Source organism: Mixophyes fleayi, unplaced genomic scaffold, assembly GCF_038048845.1.
Source record: "Mixophyes fleayi isolate aMixFle1 unplaced genomic scaffold, aMixFle1.hap1 Scaffold_84, whole genome shotgun sequence".
NCBI classification, from domain to species: domain Eukaryota; kingdom Metazoa; phylum Chordata; class Amphibia; order Anura; family Limnodynastidae; genus Mixophyes; species Mixophyes fleayi.
In genome coordinates, this window is record NW_027448564.1 from 193,117 (window position 1) to 218,028 (window position 24,912).

Sequence of the window (24,912 nt, forward strand, 5' to 3'; positions counted from 1 at the left end):
GAAGCCGGGCGCATGCGCACATTAGACAGCCTGTGGGCTGATTGAATGAAGGGGGCTGAATTACAGGATATTAGCCTGCAACTGTGTATAGCAGGGACAAGCCCTGATTGGTCCTGCTCTGTATTTAAGGCAATGAGGTCTGCTGCCTCATTGCGGGTTATAGCTTCTGTTGCCAGTCTGCTGACCTGCTCTGTCTCTTGTTCCTGCCTGTTGAACATTCTACTGATTACCCGTGTGTGACCCTTTGCCTGGATTTGGACTTTGCATGTGTATCTCGTGACCCTGACCTCTGGCGTGTTTACCGACCTTCCTGTCTGCTCGTGACACTTGACCTCGGCCTGTTTATTGGAATTGCTATCCGCTGCCGGCCCTTGACCTCTGCTTGGACTTCACTCTGTTTGCCTGGGTTCTCCCCAGCCGGTACACACTTCACGACCCTCTGTCAGTTTGCAGCCCAGTCTGTCCCCACCACTAGGGGCTCCAGTGAACACCTGACTGGCAGAGTAGAATCCAGGTTGTGTTGTACCGACTGGAGGGGTTCCTAACACTAGTAGATTAATTGACTGTTAGATTGACCTTAGTCTCTCTCTCAGTGTATGTAGGGAATTTAGACTGTAAGCTCCAATGGGGCAGGGACTGACTTGAGGTCTGCAGAATTAGTGGTGCTATGAAAATAAGTGATGATTAGGCCATACCCACCAACACACACCCTTTTTGGATTAAATTAAAACCTTTTTCCCCAGTCAGAACCCTTTAGGGCGCTATAAATAGGGACAGTCCTGAAGAAAAAGAGGGATATTCTTTTTTGCGAGTGGGATCCGGGGTGTATAGGGTGTAGGTGTTCCTTGTCGTGCAGGGGGGCTGACTGCCATTTTCACTCTCCAAGGGGAATTGAATTTTGCTTATTAGTACTAGTACTAACAGATATTAGGGACCTGTGATTGCTTATTACACTGTATATGCTGCATCAGTTACTATCTCTTATATATTGTATTAAATATTTTATTAATATTGGCTTCTAGTTAATGTTTTTATTTTGTGTTCTTTACAATATAATGCTGTTTGAAGTTTACTACAATTCACTGAAATCAGGGAAAATCAACTGAAATCGGCCAGATTCATTGAAAATGATTTAAAATCACTGCAATCACCCCTTGATTTCAGACCAGTTCCACTGGATCTGGATGATTTCAGCTGATCTTAGCTTAATTCTGGTGGGAACCGAGAACAATAATGTACCCACAGCTTCCTTGTGTCTCATCTCCGATATTCATAGTCCACAAATAATCAAGAATTTTAGCAATTCATCCTGATGCGGGCACTCGCTGTGGGCGGTCTTTAGACCCGAGGCAACGCTACAACACGGCGCACTGCGGAGACTTTGAGCCGTGGCTACACACTGTCACATCGGGCATTTGGCCGCCGTAAGAGAAAAGATGTGTCCAGTTAATTTTTAAAGGAAAAAAAAAAGGGTTTCTAAATTATAGCAACTGTCATCTGTTGATCTAAAATAAATTCCACTGAATCTGGAGGATTTTATGCTTTTCCACTTACCAAAGTAAAAACAAAAGATTACACAAATGATTAACACAGGTCTGCAAAATTTAAGGTATTGAAAGCTTTTTTAATAATACTTTTATATTCTTAATTATACTCCTGTGTACATCAAGAAATCGTATATAAAAAAAATTGCCACATCACATTTACCTATAAGGGGGTTACATACATTTTTAAGAAAAAACAAGAAGTTTATTTGACATTTATTGTGAAACACGAAGACGTGTAGATGATATCACTGTGTTTTTGTCTTAATTACATAATAAAATAACAATAAAATCAAACAAGAATAGAAACAAAACTATAACTATTGAAAAAAATTGTTAATATCTTGTTTTTTATCTTGTTAATATCTTGGTGAACTCTCTACTTTAAAATTAATTCAGACAAAACAGAAACCCCACCCCAAACTTTTGACTGAAAATTAAATTCAACTTAAAAAATGAATTGTTGAGATTCTGGGGCTGCTTGAAACAGGGCAATTAACCATTCAGAAAAATGACAGGTCAAAGTCAATTTATTTACATAACTTAAATACAATGAACTTTTTGTTTTTTTTGCAATATCGCCCCCTTTTCCCACCAATCTGACTTTTTGTGGGCTGAGAGGATGAGAACGCAGCCAATCAAATCCTTAGGAACCAGCCATATTACTAAGGCTCAAAGTGTCTCCTGGCTCTGTGATGTCACCAGTTCCTGGGGAATAGGCCGGTTTCCCATGAGGTTTGGTTCAGCTCACAAAATGGCTGCCTCCGGTGTGTGTAGGTGACGTGTTCATGTTAGGACAGCATTGTGCAGTGTTACCAGAGAAGTTCTTTTACTAAGTCGGACATGGAGAAAGGATGGGTGGAGATGGAAGGACCAAATAAATGATTTATAAGAGGATTGCACATTAATAAAGACATGATGTACAAATGGTAGACAATGCACTTGAAAGAGCATTTCCTATCAACAGGTGCAAGATGGGTCATAGGCACCACCTAAGAGATCGTTGAGGATGGATTTGAATCGAGTCTCAGGAGACAAGATAGATTCCTTAAACTTTCTTCTTCTTGCGCCCTGCCAGAAAATAGGAGACATTTATAACTTGTTAAGAATTTAACCTTCAAGAGGTCCCACTGTACATCGACCTTGACTGAGGAGAGAGTTCGTTATGTCGTCCCCACCAATTTCTAGAGTTGGGTCACGTAACATCTTCGAGGACTTAAACAGCTATTGGGAAGACATCATTGGGAATATCTTAAACTAACCAATAGGGTTGTCAGGATTTATCTGTGCAAATTGGAGAAATTCAAGGACAATAAAACCTCAACCTGACCACATTCATTTACCATTCCTTAAAGATAAGGACAATGCCGTAGGGGACGTTCGGGTCATGAAACGTAGATCTTCTGAAAACGTTGGAAACTTACAAATCTCCAGATTTTTGGTGATGGCGGCTGATACCCGGGCCCTTGGTCCCTGCTGTGTAAAGTGGTACCCAAAGTGTATTATAGAAGGACACAGTTTTTATCTATATCTCCTGCAATGCTGTATGCACTATGCTACATTGTACCAATCCCTACACTGCACTATATCTCCTGCAATGCTGTATGTACTATGCTACATTGTACCAATCCCTACACTGCACTATATCTCCTGCAATGCTGTATGCACTATGCTGCACTGTACCCATTCCTACACTGCACTATATCTCCTGCAATGCTGTATGCACTATGCTGCATTGTACCCATCCCTACACTGCACTATATCTCCTGCAATGCCATATGTACTACGCTGCATTGTACCCATCCCTACACTGCACTATATCTCCTGCAATGCTGTATGTACTACGCTGCATTGTACCCATTCCTACACTGCACTATATCTCCTGCAATGCTGTATGTACTATGCTGCATTATACCCATTCCTACACTGCACTATATCTCCTGCAATGCTGTATGCACTATGCTGCATTGTACCCATTCCTACACTGCACTATATCTCCTGCAATGCTGTATGCACTACGCTGCATTGTACCCATTCCTACACTGCACTATATCTCCTGCAATGCTGTATGCACTATGCTACATTGTACCCATTCCTACACTGCACTATATCTCCTGCAATGCTGTATAATTGTGGGACTGTGCATATAATTTACGGGATATAGTGTGGATATTGTAAACAGGAACATGGTGCTTTAGAAGTGGAGTATGTGTTTTAGGAGATAATATGGCTTCAGTGACCCCCGTGTGAGATACATAATATATTTGATGTAGTGTGATGTACTATTGAGAATATATGGAGGTTGTGATATATATGCACATGATACAAGAACAACGGTGTTATGTATTATACATTTGTGATATAGTGAGGGTTTTGTGTTGATTCTGTGTGGATTGTATACAAGAATAGCAGAGTATTTATATACTGGAACATATCTATGATAATAGGGGTTTAATGTGATCTAGGACACACACACGTGTACATACATCCACACACACGTGTACATACATCCACACACACGTGTACATACATCCACACACACGTGTACATACATCTACACACAAGACTTTACACATTTACTAAATACAGTAAGAAATTATTAATATACATTACTGTACCTACATACAGATTGTTATATATATTGACCTATACGTACTGAGTGTAAGATTGTGTTATTGACTATTGTAACATTGTTGTAAGTAAATATGCTTTTATACACATATCTGCATTGTGATAATGGGTTAGGGTATATTATACTGCCTTGGGACAGGAACTATTATATAGAGAACGCTGTGAAAATTGGATGTTAATTTGATATATAGGCAGGGTCTGACTGAGGGTTCAGACCTCCTTCCTCGCTTTCCACATACAGCTAATACACAGTAAAATCGGACTTTCTTCACCCCCCGCCACCAAAGTTTATGTTCTCATATTACTTAAACTCAGGTCCACTTTCTTTTTTACAAGGGTCACAACAATCATTGTATGTTACACCTCCAAAAATGTTGCACCTTCCCCACCCCCCATCCAAAATAGTTACACCCTAGGCTGCAGCCTCGTCAATCTATTGGATAATCAAATCTTGTATGAAGGTGTGGCGGGCACATGCGCAAATATAATCATTAGCCCCCATGGCTGATTATTGCCCCAGTGCCTCTGATCCCTCATTGGTCCATGTCAGTATTAAAGGCTTAGCTTCCCTGCTGGTTATAGCGATCGTGTGACCCACTAGCTGACCTGCTACTAGTGCTGTGGATACTCCATTGATTCCGATTCCTTGTTGTGATCCTTTACTTCTTTTCTGGTCCCTGCTTGAACTCCGATTGTCCTGACCTCTGGCTTAGTTATTCGGATATCCCTGCTCGCTGCCAGCCCTGACCCTGTGGCTTGCCCCTGTTTATGCTATTCGCTACGGACCCTTGACCATCCCCTCCTGTCTTGGCCACCGCCTCCTATCACTTGCTGCGGGATTGCATATATGCTTCCACAACGCTAAGAGTTAAGACCTGGGGGCATCAACGTACCTGCGAACGTATCAAGCTCTACGGGAAAGGCAGCTCCTATAGGCAAACCATCGGTCAGCTTCTGGAAGCTCATGTCATTAGTCACTAGCCATATCAGAAGCTTAGTATAAAAGCATGTGGTTCTGTAACAAAACTATCCAGAAACAGGATATGAAGATAACATGTGAACAGGGACCAGGGCACTACATGACATTGTCCTATTTCAATTCCTCTGTATAATAGTTACAAATATCACAATTGAAGAACTCGGATGTTGTATGTTAATTATAATATATAGAATACTTATAACAAATGTAGAAAAATACCTCTGATATGGTAATTTTTGTACTTAGATGACAATAATTATCATCTTTTATTTATGAGGCGCCACAAAGGGTCCACAGAGCTGTATATGGATCATAGGAAACCAGAACAGGGAAACGATACATAGCATACAGGGTAGGACAGAAGCAAAGTACAGTAAGGTTAGATAAATACCAACATCGCAGAGAAAGGATCACAGGGAAAAGAGTGAAATTGGCGTAACCCCTATGCCCAGTAGAGCGGGACACTACATGCAGGATCAAGGCAGATGTAGAGAATAGGAGGAACTAGAGAAGAGGAAAGATGGGGGCAGAAGTCAAGTGATGAAATAGAGAGAGGAGGCGGAGCGCTAAAGGGGGAGGCCAATGAGGAGGTTGCAATAATCAAGATGGGAGATGATCACAGAGTGGATGAGAATTTTGGTGGCCTTAGAGGATAGGAAGGGTCTGATCCAGGCAATAGTTCTGAGATGGAAGCGGGAAGACTGGGTGAAGGATTAAATGTGTGGGGTAAAGGAAAGGGAGGAGTCAAGGGTGAACAGAAGGCATCAAAGTTGGGGTTAAGAGGAGATGATGATGGTAGAAGCAATAGTGATGGTGGGGGGGGGATCTCTAGAGAGGGGAAGATAATAAGTTCTGTTTTGGTCATATTAAGTTTGAGGAAATGTTGGGCCATCCAGGAAGAAATGGCAGAGAGGCAGCAGGACACCTGATTGAGGATGGGAGGGGGAAAAAAAAAAAAAGGAGAATAAGTGGCAATATTGAATAACAATATTCACACTTATCTGTGATATTCTAAAACCTTGCTGTGATTTCCTGCATCTTAATGTGGACACAGTGGACATCTGACAGCAAGTCTAATTACCTCTTCCTTTCCCTTAAGGAGTATTGGACACTCACATCAAAAGTTCTAGTCAACATGAGATTAGCATCGGTGCTTTCTTTCAACAGTTGCAGAATACACATTTCCTCCAAAGAAAATATTTCCCCAAGAAAAGTTGCAAACCCCAAACAAGACATTTTCTTACACCAAGATATACAAAATACTTTCTAAACAAAGGCTTATTGTATCAGATATATTCATCAGAAACAATGCATTTCCTCTAGCAAGGTTAAAACAGAAAAAAAAAAATTCTCCCCTGGTCTCAGAAATAAAGATTTCCTATATCAAAATATACACAATATCAAAAATAAGTGCTTTGGCAATTATATAAATAAGCGCCCATCGCTATTTCCTTTAAATAAATTTATACCATAAGTTACTTGTAAGTGATCCAGTCACAGAGAGGTTATCAATAGGGATATTGAAGTTGTGCAGGATGATGGAGGGGAGGTCAGAAGAGATGAAGAGGGGGAGCCAGGCCACAAAGTTATCAAAGGTTTGGGTCGAGGGGGCGGTATATGACTGCGACACGGAGATGAGAAGGAGTGAAGAGCCAGATGGAGTAAACCTCAAAAGGAGGAGAAAGTAAGGGCAGGCTCAGAAGGGATGACATGGAAGGTACACGTAGGGGAAAGAAGGATGTCCACACCAACCCCAGGACGGACCCATGGCCTATCGGTTTATCTCCCCATAGGAAAGAGCAGCAGGGGAAGCTGTATCAGAAGAGGAGAGCCAGGTTTCACTAATGGTACAGAGGTTTCAAGATTTGGAGATGAAGAGATTATGAACAGAGGGCAGTTTATTACAGATAGATCTGGCGATGCAAAGGGCGCAAGAGAATGGGAGAGAGGGAAATGGGGAAATGTGAATGAGATTTCCAGGGTTACAGGTGCGTGGGGGAGTGCATGGTTTAGGATGTAGACTAGGGCAGGGGGAGAGAATGGGTATTGGACATGAGCAAGGAGGCATGGTGGGGATAGATGTCCATCAAGATTTGATTTATGTGTAAAAGATTTACCACACTCAAAACATGTAAATGGTTTTTCACCTGTGTGAGTCATCTGATGTCTAATAAGTTTTGATTTATATGTCAAACATTTCCCACACTCAGAACATGTAAATGGTTTCTCACCTGTTTGAGCAGTCTGATATTTACAAAGAGATAATTTAACCATAAAGCGTTTCTTACCCTTAGAACATATAATTACTTTATCATCTGTTCGATCTGTACTATGTGTAACAATATCCATGTTATCAGGAGAATATTCCTCATGATTAGAGGGATCAGATGGTTTATCTGCTCTGTACATTGGATGTAAATTTAGGGTACTGGGGTTTCCTCCTGGAGAATCTTGTGTGATGTTATCTTCTATTACACAATCTGCAGATGCATTGAATTTCCCCTCTGAGATATTCCTGAGTTTGCATCCATCTGTTGGAAATAGAATAAATGTATGGAAATAGACATCTTATTTTACATTCATTAACAGATTATAATGACAAACATTACCATACTAAATAGAATTTCCAACTGTTTAATTTCAATTTGCAAATTACAAATACTAATGATAATTATAAATGTGTATTACCAAGCACACTGCATAGACCCAGCCACAGTGACAAACAGATTGTAGTCAGATTGGACAACTCCAGCCAAAATGCAGACTTTACACACTGACCAGCCAGCATCCTGGGATAGGATGCCTCATTAGCCAATTACATTGTCCAGCTACTCTGCCCACAGACAAACACTAGAGCCTCAAAAGTAAAGTAATCTTGTGTTAAATTAGCAGCACTGCATATGGGTTTACACTACTCTTAGGTCTCACGTCCTTGCACAGAGCAGAGAATGGAGCAGGGCACAGATGGGCAACAATACAAAGTAAAGTATAAGGGTAGAGCAGGGTCAGATCAGCAGATAAAGAACATAGTAACATAGTTGATGAGGGTGAAAAAAAAAAAGACACCAGTCCATCAAGTTCAACATATTTTGGATCTCCTGTGATCCCTCACTTATATTTGAAATTGATCCAGAGTAAGCAACCGCCAATCTGTTTTAATTATGAATATCTACCCAGACCCCATATTGCAGTCCTATTTTTACCCTATATCCACTACTGTCCTTCATTTTAATTAACTATCGTATCCCTGGATACACTTTTCCGCAAAAAAAATTGTCTAACCCTTTCTTAAACATATCCATTGAATCCGTCATCACAACCTTCCCTGGCAGTGAATTCAATATCTTGACTGCCCTTACTGTAAAGAACCCCTTCCTTTGCTGGTTGTGAAATTTCCTCTCCTCTTACCTTAGGGGGTGACCTTGTGTCCTGTGTATAGTCCTTGGGGTAAAAAGTTTCCATGAAAGTTCTCTGTATTGACCCTTAGTGTATTTGTACATAGTAATCATATCTCCCCTTAGACGCCTCTTTTCTAAAGTAAACATGCCTAAACTGGCTAACCTTTCCTCATAACTTAATGACTCCATACCCTTTATCAATTTTGTCGCCATTCTCTGAACCCTTTCTAGTTCCAAATTATCTTTTTTATAGAGTGGTGCCCAGAACTGTACTCATATTCAAAATGAGTTCTTACCAACGATCTATAAAGTGGCAAAATAACACTGTCTTCCCTTGCATCTATGCCCCTTTTTATGCATGCCAATACTTTATTTGCCCTTGCAGCTGCTGCTTGACATTGAGCACTATTGCTAAGTCTACTGTCTACGAGCACATCCAAATCCTTTTCCATTATAGATTCTCCTAAATTAATTCCATTTAATTTATAGATTGCGTTCTTGTTTTTGATCCCTAAATGCATAACCTTACATTTATCTATGTTAAACCTCATATTCCATTTGGCCGCCCAATCCTCCAGTTTATTAAAGTCCCTCTATAGAGAAGCTACATCTTGCTCTGATTTTATTACCTTACAGAGTTTAGTGTCATCTGCAAAAATAGAAACTTTACTCTCTAAACCATCACCAAGGTCATTAATAAATATATTAAAAGGAGTGGCCCCAGCACGGAACCTTGAGGTACTCCACTTAAGACTTTTGACCAATCAGAAAATGTTCCATTTATCACAACTCTCTGTTCCCAATTCTCTAACCAGTTTTAAATCAAAGTAAAAATGTTGTTTCCCAGGCCCAGTTCCCTTATTTTATAAACCAACCTCTTGTGTGGCACTGTATCAAAGGCCTTTGCAAAATCTAAGTAGACCACATCTACTGTGCTGTCCTGGTCTAAGTTCCCACTAACTTACTCGTAGAAACCAATTAGATTAGTTTGACATGACCTATCCCTCACAAATCCATGCTGATTCCCACTAATAATCTTATTGCGCACCAAGTAATCCTGAATTCTATCCCTTAATATACCTTCCAGTAGTTTCCCCATTATTGATGTCAGGCTTACAGGTCTATAATTCCCTGGTTGTGATCTTGTCCCCTTTTTAAACAACAGCAACACATCTGCAATTCGCCAATCCCTTGGTACTGAGCCTGATGAGATTGAATCTCTGAAAATTAAGAATAGCGGTCTAGCTCCATAAGAACCCTTTGGGTGTATGTCATCTGGACCTGGAGCTTTATTTATCTTAATATTCATAAGTCGCCTTTGGAACATTCAAGCACGTAGATTGGAGGGGAGCTTTTGTGCAATGTCAGGTGTTAGGTTATATTTCCATGTGTGCGAAAAGGTGGCATTTGCAATCTTAGAGGGAGGTGAATAATCTCATATTTTACATTAGCATTACAGGGTTAATATACAGCTAACTGAGGACCAAATATGAACAAGGAAATTAATGGGTAATGTCACATGTGGTAGTACATAGAGAGGATTATGGATACTGTAACAGGATGTAGTGTACAGGAGGTTCATAGGTCAGACAATGTGAGGAGGAGGCTGGTCAGATCTCTAGGCTGGTAGCACACAGTGATATGATGTGAGGAGGAGACTGGTCAGATCTCTAGGCTGGTAGCACACAGTGATATGATGTGAGGAGACTGGTCAGATCTCTGGGATGGTAGCACACAATGATATGATGTGAGGAGGAGACTGGTCAGATCTCTTGGATGGTAGCACACAGTGATATGATGTGAGGAGGAGACTGGTCAGATCTCTTGGCTGGTAGCACACAATGATATGATGTGAGGAGGAGACTGGTCAGATCTCGGGGCTGGTAGCACACAATGATATGATGTGAGGAGGAGAACAGGAGTCTAATAGGGGCTGATGGCTGCTGACTCCCCCACTGGACAGATATGTTTTCCTCATTAGTTTGTACCGATAGAGGAGGGTGTAGAATAAATGATTATAATAGTGAGTTTTTCTGTAATAAGTGTTTATTACTCACCTGTGCTGATATCTGTAGGGATTTCCTCCTCATTACACTGCTGATCACCCCTCACATACGTCTCTTCCTCTCCATCTGTAATTTCTACTTTAATATCAGTCAGGACATCATCCTAAATAGCCCAAAAAACAATAACAAGATCATAATTAATAATATCTGCTTTAATAAATTGATTTGAAACAGAAACATATCAGTGTATAAGATCCACACAGCTTTGTACAGATCATATAATGAAAAGTAATTTGGGGACTTTGCGAGACCCTAAAATGTCATCTACCTGATACTTCTGTGGGATACTGGGATTTTCCTGTGTACAATCCTGTGAATAAAGAGGACGGAGATATCTCTCTGGGGTATTTCTGTTACTGGATCCATCTGTAGGAAACACACAGTGACTGATTACATTGTTTATATGTGATTATCAGATGATGTGTATCTAGGTGGCCCTCAAAACTGCTCCACTTTACGATAAATTAACGATACCTCTTACACAGTGATGTGAGGATCCGGTGATTCTCCATCTTCACATCATCGTACAGACCTTTGGGCCCTTCAAAATTCTCCCACTCCTCCTGATACTTTATAGGAACCTGACAACACAATGACACAGTCATCACACAGACACATCCCCTAATGTTACTGTATAATGTCCCATTCCCAGCAGTCACCTCTCCAGTCACCAGCTGAATGATCTTGTTGGTCAGTTCCAGGATCTTCTGGTCGTTGATTCCCTCACGTATCAGTGAGTGAGGTTCAGGCACCGTGATGGGGCTCTGGGACCTGCTCAATCCTCCTGACACACAGGGGCGGCTCCTGGGTGTCACACACTCACCAGATCTCTTCATCACTACTGTGTAATCCTGTGTATGGAGAGAGATATCAAGGAAAATGAAGATCCACATATTTGGAATATTTTTAGGGATTAATTGTGCAAAATAAACAATAATGTTCTATTTTACAAATACAATCCCTATCCTATAAATAACTGTTTCATTGTCACACTACTATGCTGAGAGCTGGAAATGACAGCTATGGAGCCTGGAGTATGGTGAAAACAAATATCATTTATTGAGCAAATATGATCCAGATAGTGCAGAAAATGGTAGAAACCGAATATTGCAGACACTGAACAATGGACCTCTGGGTGAGGCTGAAAGCAGGCAACAACAAAGAATACGGCTGGCGCAGGTGAACAGGCTGAGTGGAAAGAAACCCGGATGTCGGCTAGCAGCAGTCCCAGGAAACATGAGAAGTAACAGGAGTAACAAATGAGAACAGCAACATCAATGACCAGCAAAGGGGGACTGAGGGGGGCAGGCATAAATAAGGAGAGAACAGGTGCTGATAGTTAGCAGTTGCAGCAGGTTAACCCCTGCTAGTGAGAGAAAAGGCAAGACATGATAGCTGCACCTCTGGTGGTTCAGAGGTACTGCAGGGTACATTCAAATAATATCAGATCCAGAGTAGTCCATGAGAAAGGAGCTGCCAAGACAAAACAGCATGCTGAAGCGATGCTGCAGTAGAAGCGAAAGCAGATCCTGACATTCATATATACAGGAATGTAGAGTGTATATATCTCCTGCAGCTCCGGACACCTTCAGTGTACCCATTTTTCTGAGTCCTCTACCTACAGCCGGCCCCCACGGATCTATCATCTGCTAGGATAAATCAGTGCAGACAGTAAGAGGAGTTTGAAGTGGGGGCTTGTAGTAGACAGAGGACTCAGATGGTCGACCTATGGCAGATAGTAGGAGAGGTAAGTGCTGTATACACTCTAAAAGACAGTGCATATAGGAAACAGTTATAGGTAGGGCAGGGATCGTATGTGTAAACTAAGCACACTCCTTATCTACAAAGTAGATTTGAAAAGTGTCCTAGTATTTCTCCAAGACTGGAGTCATGTGGGTCTTTGTAACCAGGGTCATGGAGCCTCTCCCCCAGAATCCCTCACCTTTCCAGTCATGTCCCTGTTTTATTTATAGCAGTAAGAATGGTGTCACTGTGACATTCCCAAAATCCCTCACCTCTCCAGTCAGCAGGTAGATGATCTCCAGGGTGAGATTTAATATCCTCTCACTCCTGTCCTTGTCCATCCTCAGGGAATCAATGATTTACACAGATCGGGTTTCACCTTCAGTTGACCTAGTAAAAGATTCTCTGGTTCCTCACAGCTCAACTGTCTAGGAATAAATAGAATTATCACTATAAACATCACAGAGCAGACATGTAAGATATTAAAATGTTAAACACTGAGGGTCTCATGTAGAGTTGGATGTAAGTGCATTTTCTTTCCATAAAATACTTATTTCTGTACTTCTTATGCATAGAAAAAATGCGTAAAACGAAGTCCTTATGTAGAGTGACACATCAAACACTTACTCCCCTGTATGTGAGAGAGGTTGAATAGCGAAGGGGGGCAAGCTTAGGTCAAGTACAGTATGGGCATGTCACATCATGTGTGTAGCATGTAGAGCATACTTGCCAACTCTTCCGGAAAGTCCGGGAGACTCCCGGATTCTGGGTAGGTCTCCCGGACTCCCGGGAGATTATGGCATCCTCCCGCATCACTAGGAAGTGGGCAGAATTAGAGAAGCAATGCAGCGATTCTCAGGGAATCACAGCATTTGGCTCTAAATCTGGCATTACGTCACGGGACGGGGCCATAATGGCACAATTTGCATAGCCCCACCCCCAAAACGCTCACCTCCCCCAGGCAGCTCCCGGATGCCATCTTCAGAAAGTCGGCAAGTATAATGTAGAGGTAGAAACAGCAGCAGATCAGTCAGTCTGGAGGCACATCTGTTGTGGGTGCTGGACCCTGCTGCACGATATGTTCTGATGACGGACCTTGTAGTGTGTTATAAAATAAATAATTTAGGACCTCCAGTGGGCGGGGCGTCTGAGACAACTACTGTTTAGAACAGCTCTGTGCTTGTACTGATAAACTGCACCATCCAACATTAGTCTCACAATGTTTCAACACTGCTGGGCGACTTCCTCAGGGAATAAGTCTCATTCTAGGACCTGAACTTCAGGAGCGAAAGCAGAACGACATTACAGCTTAAGTAGGGTTTGGAGTTCACTGGAGAAGGGGAGTTGCAGTCACAAACCCCCCCCCCCCCCCCCATGACAGACATGTCAGAGCACCCAAAAAACAAGACACCAAAATAAAGTGTGTTAACTTTTCATAATGAATCAGGCCCAATGTGAATTAAGTAAAAAATTGAGTAAGTAGTTTCCCGGACAAAGCCATTTGACAATGCAAGGGGTGCAAATTATGTGCAAAACAGAAAACCAAGTAGAATACGGTCTGTTATTTTATGTAGCACGAGATATCAACTTTAAATTTCAGTCTACAAATAAGTTATCAAGTATTTGAAAAAACAGCCAGTATTTTCCTTATGTGCAAAATAATAAACTAATTTGCACCCCTTGCATTATAACATGGTTTTGTCCACAAAAATTAGGTAAGAAAACCTACTCAATTTCTTGCCTAACTTCCTTAATGAATCAGGCCCATTGTGACTAACTTCAAAGATACTCAGAAAACGTACATCAGAGACTTTTGTTCATAATCTAAGTAGACTAACTCATGAACATTGCAGATACTTACGCTGAACATAACATCATTCTTATGTACTGTGGCTGCATCATCTGTATAAGGAGCTTGGCTGCTGTGTTATGTAACTGATCATATATATATATATAAAACCTGAACACATTATAAGGACCTTATATTGTTGTATACTCATCATTATAAATTGAACATTTGGTATAACTGTGGTATAACTTTGTCACCCCAAAGGGGCACACAACCTGTTGGTTTCATCCACTTAGCACTGACCCACAGATTATCTTGACACCAAAGCCACAAATAGGGCTCTATTTTCCAAAATAACCACTATACAAGTGTGTAAGACTCCCGGATAACTGAGACACACTAGCCCTAGAAACGAGGTACAGGAAGTGTAATCGTAGCGCTCGGTACCATCCTTTCAAAGAGACCTCAAAGCCTTCACCACCCTACTAACACGTCAAATACCGGATGTACACACCCAGATCCCCACCGAGGACCAAACCCTTCTCCCTATTTCAGCTCAGTGTGACCAGTGTAATAACACATACCATGCCAGTCAGTGTGATATAACATTGCAGTGCCCCCATCACTGGACCTGTAGGGGTTGCACCAACCCAAACAAACAAAAAAATAAGATGATGAAACTACACACACACAATTACAGTATAGACCAGTGATGGGCACCAGGCGGCCCTCCGAGCCCTCACCTGTGTGAAGAGTTACGAACTTCCACTGGCATTAATCTAATCTAAGCACAAAAACTGTGCGGTGAGAGCCTAATAGAATGGGTTTGAATGGCCAAGCAGCTGCATGCAAGCCTCACATCACCATGACCAATGCCAAACGTCGGATGTAAGGCACACTGACACCGGACTGTGGAGCAGTGGAAACGTGTTCTGGCGAGTGATGAAAAACGCTTCTCTGTCAGATGGGCGAAACTGGGTTTGACGGTTGCCGGGAGAACGTTACTTGCCTGACTGCATTATGCTAACTGTGAAGTTTGGGGGAGAAGGTATAATGGTATGGGGCTGTTTTTCAGGGTTAGGTCTAGGCCCCTTATCTCCAGTGAAGGACAATCTTAATGCTTCAGCATACAAAGTCATTCTGGACAATGCTATGCTTCCAACTTTGTGGTGGCAGTTTGGGGAAAGCTATATGTTAGTGGCACTTGGTGAGGGAGTGGTTGGGTAGGAGGTGATAGTAGGGGATGTGGGGTAATGGGGGTAGAAGGAGGGGGATGGGGGCTAGTCTCCAACACTAGACAAGCTATGTGTTAGTGGCACCTGCTGACGGGGTGGTTGGGTAGAAGGCGATAGTAGGGGGGATGTGGCGTAATGGGGGTGGAAGGAGGGGGATGGGGGCTAGTCTCCAGCACTAGACAAGCTATGTGTTAGTAGCACTTGGTGAGGGGTGGTTAGGTAGGAGGTGATAGTAGGGGGGATGTGGCGTAATGAGGGTGGAAGGAGGGGGATGGGGGCTAGTCTCCAGCACTAGACAAGCTATGTGTTAGTGGCACTTGGTGAGGGTGTGGTTGGCTAGGAGGTGATAATAGGGGGATGTGGGGTAATGGGGTAGAAGGAGTGGGATGGGGGCTAGTCATGGTGTGTGAGCCCCTCTGTGGTGTATGAGTGTAGCTGGTCTCGGTATTAAGTCTCTCACAGCTCTACCATTATAATAACCAGCTCTGCTATTACTAACAGCCTTCTGCTGACTGCAGCACTGAGACAATGAGGATTATGTAGCAGCTGATGGGAGAGCTCACGCCGCATGTATGAAGCCCTGATGACCGGGAGGCTGCACATAAACATGGGGTAACTCTATGGGGGTAATTCCCGCTGTCTGATATATTATTATAGGGAGATATTACCTCAGCCTTGTACAGGGTCCGGAAACAGGCCAGATTAAGGGCCACATTGGCCTGGAGCTGAGAATTATGAAGAGCCTATTGTTATCAGCACCACAGAGGGTTTGGTCAGCAGTATAGAGGGTATGGGTAACGCCTTCCTCCAACCACCTCCATGTCCCTCTCCTCTTTCCTTACATTATCTACAAGCCACCCTGGTTCGTGCAGCATTTAAGTAAAGTGAACAGTGACAAATACCTTCCAACTAATCCTCAAGTTCCTGGGTGGGCAGGGCATTCCCCAAAAATTGGGACTGTGCAGATGGAACCAGGATAGTTGAAAGGTACAGCCATACTGTTTTACTACACATGAACAACAACAAAACAGGAACCAAATATAAATTGTATCACTCAACATAAGCAGAAGACTGAATATAAAATTGGTATCAATTAAATCAGTGAAGAGTAAGTTATGTCAATATAGACAGAAGACAACACATTGTATCTTCAAGGACAAATAACAAGGATGTATTGAGAGTAAGGCAAAGTTATGGCTTTATGCATAATAATTTGCGAGATAGAACGCAGAGTGGTGGTACTGGATGCTGGGTCCCAACCTCAGAAGTCAAATAACAATTTAGATTGGTCTAATCTGTAGGTCACAGGAATTGCCACAGGTAAGTAGTCGTCAAAACAGGATCTTGAAGCAGTGATGTTTTATTAGCTCAAATAGTGCTGATAAGGACAGTTACACTCAAGTTTGTGGTACTAGTGATCTTTTCAGAAGTTACAGATGGTATGATACATTTCAGTGTAACACAGGGCTCTTTAAATACAGTTTTGGGACACTAGCTGGGCAGGAGGTAATCCAGCCTCCTGCCCCTTTAACCAATCCAGGTGCTTCGTGCAGTCTGCACATAAATCAGCCCAGAGGGGTGTAACACCTTCTTACATTGCTGCTAGCGGCATCACTACGTCTGAGGTTTTCTATTCAATGTTTACCATCAGGATATAACAGTTCTATAATCTAGCTCTGAGCAATTGAACTTGAAAAAGTCACATTCATCTGTCATCACTTGCATAGGGACTCTACCAGCAAGTCTAATTACCTCCTCCTGTCTTTCAGGCTCAACAGACATTTTGGTCACTGAGCGTTCAATGGGTCAACATTAGATTACCTGTCTCTAGACAGTTTCAAAACCCAAACGTGACAAACTGTCTCAGAAGTCCATAAAAAACACATACCACTATGAAAGGATTAGCACATGTATAATGATACACAGAGGTGCACTGCACTCCTAATTAAAATAAATATCTAATAAATAGCAGCAAAACTAAGATAAGCGGCGATAAAGAGTTAAAAGGTGATAATAAAATCCAAAATAGACCTCCTTATGATTAATCAATGATATACATACACAGTGCTCATTTACTAGCTCACCCATAGTCAATTTTTAATCTTCACTAACATCCATCCAATGTTTCTCTAGGCTCACTAACCTACTTACACTGTCCCATGGCAGAATATAACACAGAGCTGACACATGAAGTGTTATTTGCACACTGCCCTCACCTGCTCACAGCACAGTGAGATTGCTGCTGCACCCCATGTCAGTGTGTAACCGGTGAGTGATGTATCATTTTTTGCTCTGTTCTGAAATATAATATTTGTCCCACTCCTTTATAGATTCTGCATTTGCACTTGGACAGCATTCTGCGTCAGATATCAGTACATCTGGGCCTTACCTGCAACCAGGAGAAGGTAAGAGTTAGCATTTTTATTTTGCACATACACAATTTGCTTTGTAAGCTGTTCCAATGGTGGAAGACACTTTAGTCTAGGGGTCGGCAACCCTTGGCGTTGAGCGCCCTGCATTGTAGCACATTGAGCGGCTATCAATGCAGCACATCTCCAAAACACTGAACTGTTGCACATTTTCTGTGTTATATGACCTGGGGGCATTACTGTGGAATAATATAAACATGATGTACAACTATATGGTATGTTATGAATTGTGGCAACAACTATTTGGCATAATATTAACTAGGATTCTACTATGAGGCATGATTTGTGGGCACAACTGAGGCATAATATGATTTGTGGGCACAACTGAGGCATAATATGATTTGTGGGCACAACTGAGGCATAATATGATTTGTGGGCACAACTGAGGCATGATATGATTTGTGGGCACAACTGAGGCATAATATGATTTGTGGGCACAACTGAGGCATAATATGATTTGTGGGCACAACTGAGGCATAATATGATTTGTGGGCACAACTGAGGCATAATATGATTTGTGGGCACAACTGAGGCATAATATGATTTGTGGGCACAACTGAGGCATAATATGATTTGTGGGCACAACTGAGGCATAATATGATTTGTGAACACAACTGTGAGGTATAATCTGAATTGGGGGCACAACTGAGGCATAATATGATTTGTGGGCACAACTGAGGCATAATATGATTTGTGGGCACAACTGAGGCATAATCTGAATTGGGGGCACAACTGAGGCATAATATGATTTGTGGGCACAACTGAGGCATAATATGATTTGTGGGCACAACTGAGGCATAATATGATTTGTGGGCACAACTGAGGCATAATATGATTTGTGGGCACAACTGAGGCATAATATGATTTGTGGGCACAACTGAGGCATAATATGATTTGTGGGCACAACTGAGGCATAATATGATTTGGGGGCACAACTGAGGCATAATATGATTTGTGGGCACAACTGAGGCATAATCTGAATTGGGGGCACTGCTCTGTGGCATAACTGGTGGCACTACTGTGTGGCATAATATGAATTTAATTAAAATATTATGTGTTCTTGATTGTAGTAGACACTTTATAAAGTACAGGCAATAAGCTTATTCTCAAAGTTTTTCCATATCCATATGAAGCTTAACCTCCACATTTGCCCGAATACCAAAACACTAATTTATCTACTTTTACGTATTTTGCAGAAGACTAACTGTAAATAAATTAAAAATCAAAGGGACGGATCTGTTCCCTAAGAATATATAGCAAATTGGACATTTGAAAAAAACTTCAGAATGGATATTCGGAATTACTTTGGCAAACCAGGTGTAAAGCAATCACAACCCCCTGTACCCCAACCAAGTGCGGAAAGTGAAACTATGGTCGTAGCACTTGATTCACCTGAATGTGTACTAGACAGCCATGATGACAGCAATGATCCCAGCACAAGTTCCTATAGGTGTGAGGAGGATAACCAGGCAGAGCCTTGCTCTGGTAACCGAGAGGAACAAGATGAAACACAAAGTGTGCCTGCCAAAAAAATACTATTGTGAATTTACACCGCGAGTAACAAAAACATATCCAGTGTTAAAGAAATCCACACGTGGAAAGAATTTTGCTTACTGCACTGTCTGTAAAAGTGATTTTGATATAAAGCACGGTGGTGTGAATGACTGTAAACGCCATATTGAAGGTTCAAAACACCAAAAAATATCAGAAGCTTTGGAAACAAGCAAAAAAATGGATTCCTTCTTCCATACTTCACATGATGAAAATGCAGTAATTCCTGCGGAAATGCTTTTTACTGGATTTCTTATCGAGCACAATATCCCTATTTCAGCATCTGATCATGTAGGAAAATTGATGAGATCTATGATGCCAAATTCAAGTGAGGCTGCTGTGCAAAAATATGGTTGTGGTCGAACCAAATCTTCTGCAATTATTAATCATGCTCTCGCTCCACACTGCACCCAACCGGTCATAGAAGCATTAAAGCATTTACAATTTACTTTGGCACTAGATGGTGGAAATGATTCAGAGGAGAAATTATTTCCTATATTGGTGTCCTATATGGACATTGATGGAAAGGTAAAGCCCAAGCTTTTAGATCTTATTGTCTGTAACAACGCCACCAGCATTAATATTTTTAGCGCAGTTGATGAGGTGTTTCAAAGTCATCTTATTCCATGGACAAACTGCATTGGTGTGTGTTTGGATAATGCCTCTGTTAACATGGGAAGACTCAGGTCTGTAAAGACTTTAATTCAAGGGAAGAATCCTTCAGTCTTTACAGAAGGTTGCCCGTGTCATCTGGTGCACCTAGCTACAAGGAAAGGAAACCATGCCCTTTCATTTGATGCGGATGCTTTCCTCTACAAACTAACCAGTTACTTTAGATTCAGTGCAAAAAGAGTTCAAGCTCTAAAAGATATGAGTGAGTTTGTGGAAGTCGAATACTCGAAAATACTGAAACATGGGGTAGCCAGGTGGCTCAGTATACATCCCTACATTGAGAGAGTGCTTAAAATGTTTCCTGCTCTGAAATCATTTTTCCAATCTGAAGACTGTGAGAAGAATGCAAGAAGCAGAGCTCTCTGTGAAACGTTTGAGGATGCAACAACAGAGTTGTACATTTTGTTCCTTCACTCAGTGCTTGGTTCATTTAATGAAACCAATATTGTTCTTCAGTATCGTGCCCCTTTTATCCACAAATTGCACGAGTGCTTACTGGATTTATACAGATTGTTGTTGCTGACGTTGGTCAAACCAAACATAATTAAAGGCGCTGACACTTTTGAAAGACTTCTGGCCATAGATTTTGGGGACCCAGACATGCAAATGGGGGACAGAGAATTATTTATTGGCTTTAGCACTAGAAACTACATAAGGACCTGTGCTTCTCTAGAGCCAACAGCAGGTTCAGGAAGTGAGAGAATTTTATTGTTCTGCTCTAACATATATGAAAAATAAGTTTCCCTTTAGTGACGATGTAGTAAAGGCAATGAAAGTTTTTAAATACAGAAAACGCATGGAAGCCGACTTTGAAGATATTGAAATACTGGAACAACGTTTCCCACAAGTGGTAGAGATTTTAATGATCCCAAAGTTACATGAAGAATTTTCAGAATTCCGTGTTTGTGACTTGCCTGAGTCCTCTTTAAACAATGCACAGAGGATGGTGTGGAAAGAGTGGACTGTATTTGGCATGAACTAAGTATGGTCACTCATCCAGCAACAGGGAACCCAAAGTTTCCTTTATTATCAAATATGGCAAAATCACTTCTAGTCCTCCCTCACAGCAATGCCGAAATTGAACGCGTGTTCAGCATGGTCCGCAAAGTGAAGACTGAGCTCAGGGGACAATTGTCTACAGAGGGAACTTTAAAGAGTCTCCTACAATGCAAAATTAATTTGTTTACAGACATTAACTGTCACCAGTTCAAACCCTCCCCGGAGCTTTTGGGTAAAGCAAAGTCTGCTGCTTATCAATTGCGGAATTCAAGTGAACTGAGAAAATCGGTGGTTTTGTGTGTTTTTGCTTGAGTTTCATGTTCATTATTGTGATATTTTATGAGCCGGCACTTTATACAACATTGTTTACTTGGATATAGGTTTCATAGTGAAGCTTGGTTATATTTTTGCATTGTGTAATTTTTGGATGTATCATAGATATAAATCTGTCGAACAGCGCTATGTTATAGAGTTTTGTTAACTTTAGTAATTGTAATGTTATATTGTTGAAGCCATAATTTAATTTATTTATTATAAAGTTAATAACTTATTGTTGATTATTTATATATAATTCTGTTGATAAAGTTTGCGTAACTTATTATAATGTTTAAAACATGTTTGTTTTCATATTAAAAATCTTTCTCTTTGGAAATGAGCAAGTCATTACTTTGTCACCTATACACAAACACATTATGATTACATGCTAATCAAACTACTGCAGGTTGAGCTGGTCACGCCCAGTGGGCGGAGCTGCTCACGCCCACAATGATTTTTTCCAATCTCCCTGAAATGAATTTTCAAAAGTTGGCAAGTATAAATAAGATATCCTTATGAGTATCAGAGGTCGTTTATTATTTGGGCAAGTTAAGTTTAGCGGCAGAACGCCGCTATCAGCTCCGCCCACTTCCGGGTCTGACGTCACCTAGCGCGACGTCGGTCTGATGTACATTTCGCCCTGAGGCTTAGTCATGGGAAATACTAGACTGCTGGTAGGGGATCAGTTTTATAGCACTTGTAGCCAATCAGTTTATTGCAGCTTCAGTAACGTATATATCAGACTATCTATGATATCAGAATATCTAAAATATGAGAATATGAGATAAAAGACACTATAAATATATATTATATAAGACTATTTGAATAGTAATCCTCTCTCTCTCCTCATCTAGTATATACCTTATCAATGAGGAGTATATTTAAGTGCATGAACCTTCGGTGAAGTATACCACCCACTGCTGCCACCTAGAGTCCGTATATATATATGAGGATTATAATATTTATTTGTTTGGGATTTAGTGACATTGGAAACATTGTTACTATTTGCTCAATAACACATCAAAGGAGAATAATTCTATCAATCAGTAACCTGTCGCATATGGACTATATTCTAGCAGCTGGATATTTGTATATATAACGCTCAGGGCTAGAATTACTAAGCTGCGGGTTTGAAAAAGTGGGGATGTTGCCTATAGCAACCAATCAGATTCTAGCTTTCATTTACTTAGTACCTTCTACAAAATGATAGCTAGAATCTGATTGGTTGCTATAGGCAACATCCCCACTTTTTCAAACCCGCAGCTTAGTAAATCTAGCCCTCAATCTTGATATAGGCTATTGATCCTGCTTACAGGTTCAGAGGGTATCCATTATCAGTAGGTCTTTATCTGAATCACTATATATGAGAGATCAGCCTCACCACAGGGTCACTCATTTTAAACCCTACTATTTTTTTCAACACTTTATTTTAATATTTCACTCTCATTTTGTTTTTATATCTCTGTTATTTTTAATGCATATTAATAAAGTTTAATGTATTAATGAAATTATTCATCTATACCTGGAGTGCTATTTTGGTCACTTTTTTCTTCCCTCTTTATGGATTTATATGTGAATAGGACCCACTATTATCACACATGACATTATGCTGCTGAGAAGTAATGGGAGGTGCTGTAATTGAATTATAATAAAAATGCCATCTGCCTGCCAGCAGGTGGCGCTCCTCATCACACTGCCCTATGTGTAACTCTCTGCTGACAGTATGGGGAGATCTCTGATGTCACTGACTGAACGGGGGGGGGGGGGGGCTGTACCTCATGAATGGGCTGGGGGGGGGGGTGCAGGGGAATCTGCCCCTACCTCCATGTCTGGAAGGAGAGGAGGAAACAGGTTGGTGCCCATAATCTGCCATCACTCTGTCTAACTGGCACATCACTAATTGCCCCACCCCCTGTGGGGAATATGAGGGGGAGGGTGCAGGACCCTAATTGCCGTCTGGAGGGGTGACTTCTCCTAGGACTGGACGTGATGGAGGCAGAACGAACATTGTGACTGAAATGAGGGATGGAAAGACAACAAGCACTAAACGAATTGACAGAAAAGAACAATGAATAAAACGGTTAATAACCTCTACATAGACTCAGCCTGACAGCAGCACAGCAGTCACCACAGTAATGAGGGAAACACCCAGTGAGGGAAGACTATATAAACTCAGCCGAGCCCCTCCCCCTGCCCCCATAGGCTGCAGCATGTCACCTGACTTACCCTGTAAGCTTAAGGCCTCATTTGTCATTATGTCAATTGTGATGTTACCTGCAGCAGCAGAAGCGTTACACTCAGTGCAATATAATTACAATGTACAATATAATGGAGTTTTATGAAAAGCGCATTAGGTACATAGTACACTGTGCTGCTGGAAAGCTATGAGATCTATAAAATAAAACTAAAAAAGGATAAAGTACAAGGTTTTATTTAAGCTTTTTATTAGTGTTGTCCTTCTACACTTGTGTACGAGCTCCTAAATACAAAAGTAAAGACTTAGGGGGTATATTTACTAAACTGCAGGTTTGATAAAGTGGAGATGTTGCCTATAGCAACCAATCAGATTCTAGTTGTCATTTTGTAGAATGTACTAAATAAATGCTAAATAGAATCTGATTGGTTGCTATAGGCAACATCTCCACTTTTTCAAACCCGCAGCTTAGTAAATCTAGCCCTTAGAGGTGATTTAGAGATGGTAGACGGTGCATTTGCGCTGCTATAATATCACAACTTGCAGCAGTATTTGAGCTGTGTGTATCTAACATTTGTGGCTCCTTGTGCTTCTAAAGACAGATCAGAGGTGTTCATGTGTAAGTACAGTACAGTCAGGGGGAGCAGACACAAGTTAATCACATCCAGTTCAGCTGCATTTTATTTTGGGTTACGTGTGTCTAGAAAATGTATTCTACACCTTACAGGTCGGGTGTAAGTGCCGAGTGATAGTGACGCTGTGTATGCAGCTAGAATAAGAATATTTGCAATTAGGAGCAACTGTAAAAGTGTATTTTATGTAGAGATGGGCGGGTCCGGTTCTCCGAGAACCGAACCCACCCGAACTTTGGGTATCCGAGTACCGAATCCAAATCGAGGCCGAACGTCATTGTGACGTCGTCGGATCTTGGGGCTCGGTTCTCGCGATACTTCAACTTTATAAATACACGCCTCCACAGCAATCCATCGCCATTTGACAGAGGGAGAGAGCAGGGTGTAGTCATAGGCTAATTAGAGCAGGGACAGAGAATACAATATTGTTCTTGCAATTGCTCTAACCAAAATCGCTAGTGCAGAGAGGAGGATATAGGTTTATTATTTTTTCTTCATATTTGGCACTCCCCAGCGCTTTTGGGGTGTCCCCCATAATTGTGCATTAATATTTCTGGCTTTCAAAAGTCATATCTGTCAGCAGTATCTACTAAATAATTTTTAGCACTCCTTAGTGCTTTTGGGGTGTCCTCCCTAATTGTGCATTAATATTTCTGGCTGTCAAAAGTCATATCTGTCAGCAGTATCTACCAAATAATTTTTAGCACTCCTCAGTGCTTTTGGGGTGTCCTCCCT

The 24,912-nt window shown here is 41.4% G+C and overlaps 1 protein-coding gene across 1 annotated transcript; it reads right to left on the reverse strand.

Moving 5' to 3' along the window:
- Window positions 1–6,933: 6,933 nt before the first annotated feature.
- On the reverse strand, window positions 6,934–23,475 carry LOC142135730 (uncharacterized). Its single transcript, XM_075194621.1, has 8 exons — window positions 23,441–23,475; window positions 13,314–13,456; window positions 12,634–12,789; window positions 11,278–11,469; window positions 11,100–11,199; window positions 10,887–10,984; window positions 10,610–10,721; window positions 6,934–7,685 (listed from the first exon to the last, which is right to left on the reverse strand). The coding sequence occupies exons 3-8, from the start codon at window positions 12,700–12,702 to the stop codon at window positions 6,934–6,936; spliced, it is 1,323 nt and encodes a 440-aa protein (XP_075050722.1). The 5' UTR covers window positions 12,703–12,789; window positions 13,314–13,456; window positions 23,441–23,475.
- Window positions 23,476–24,912: the final 1,437 nt, after the last annotated feature.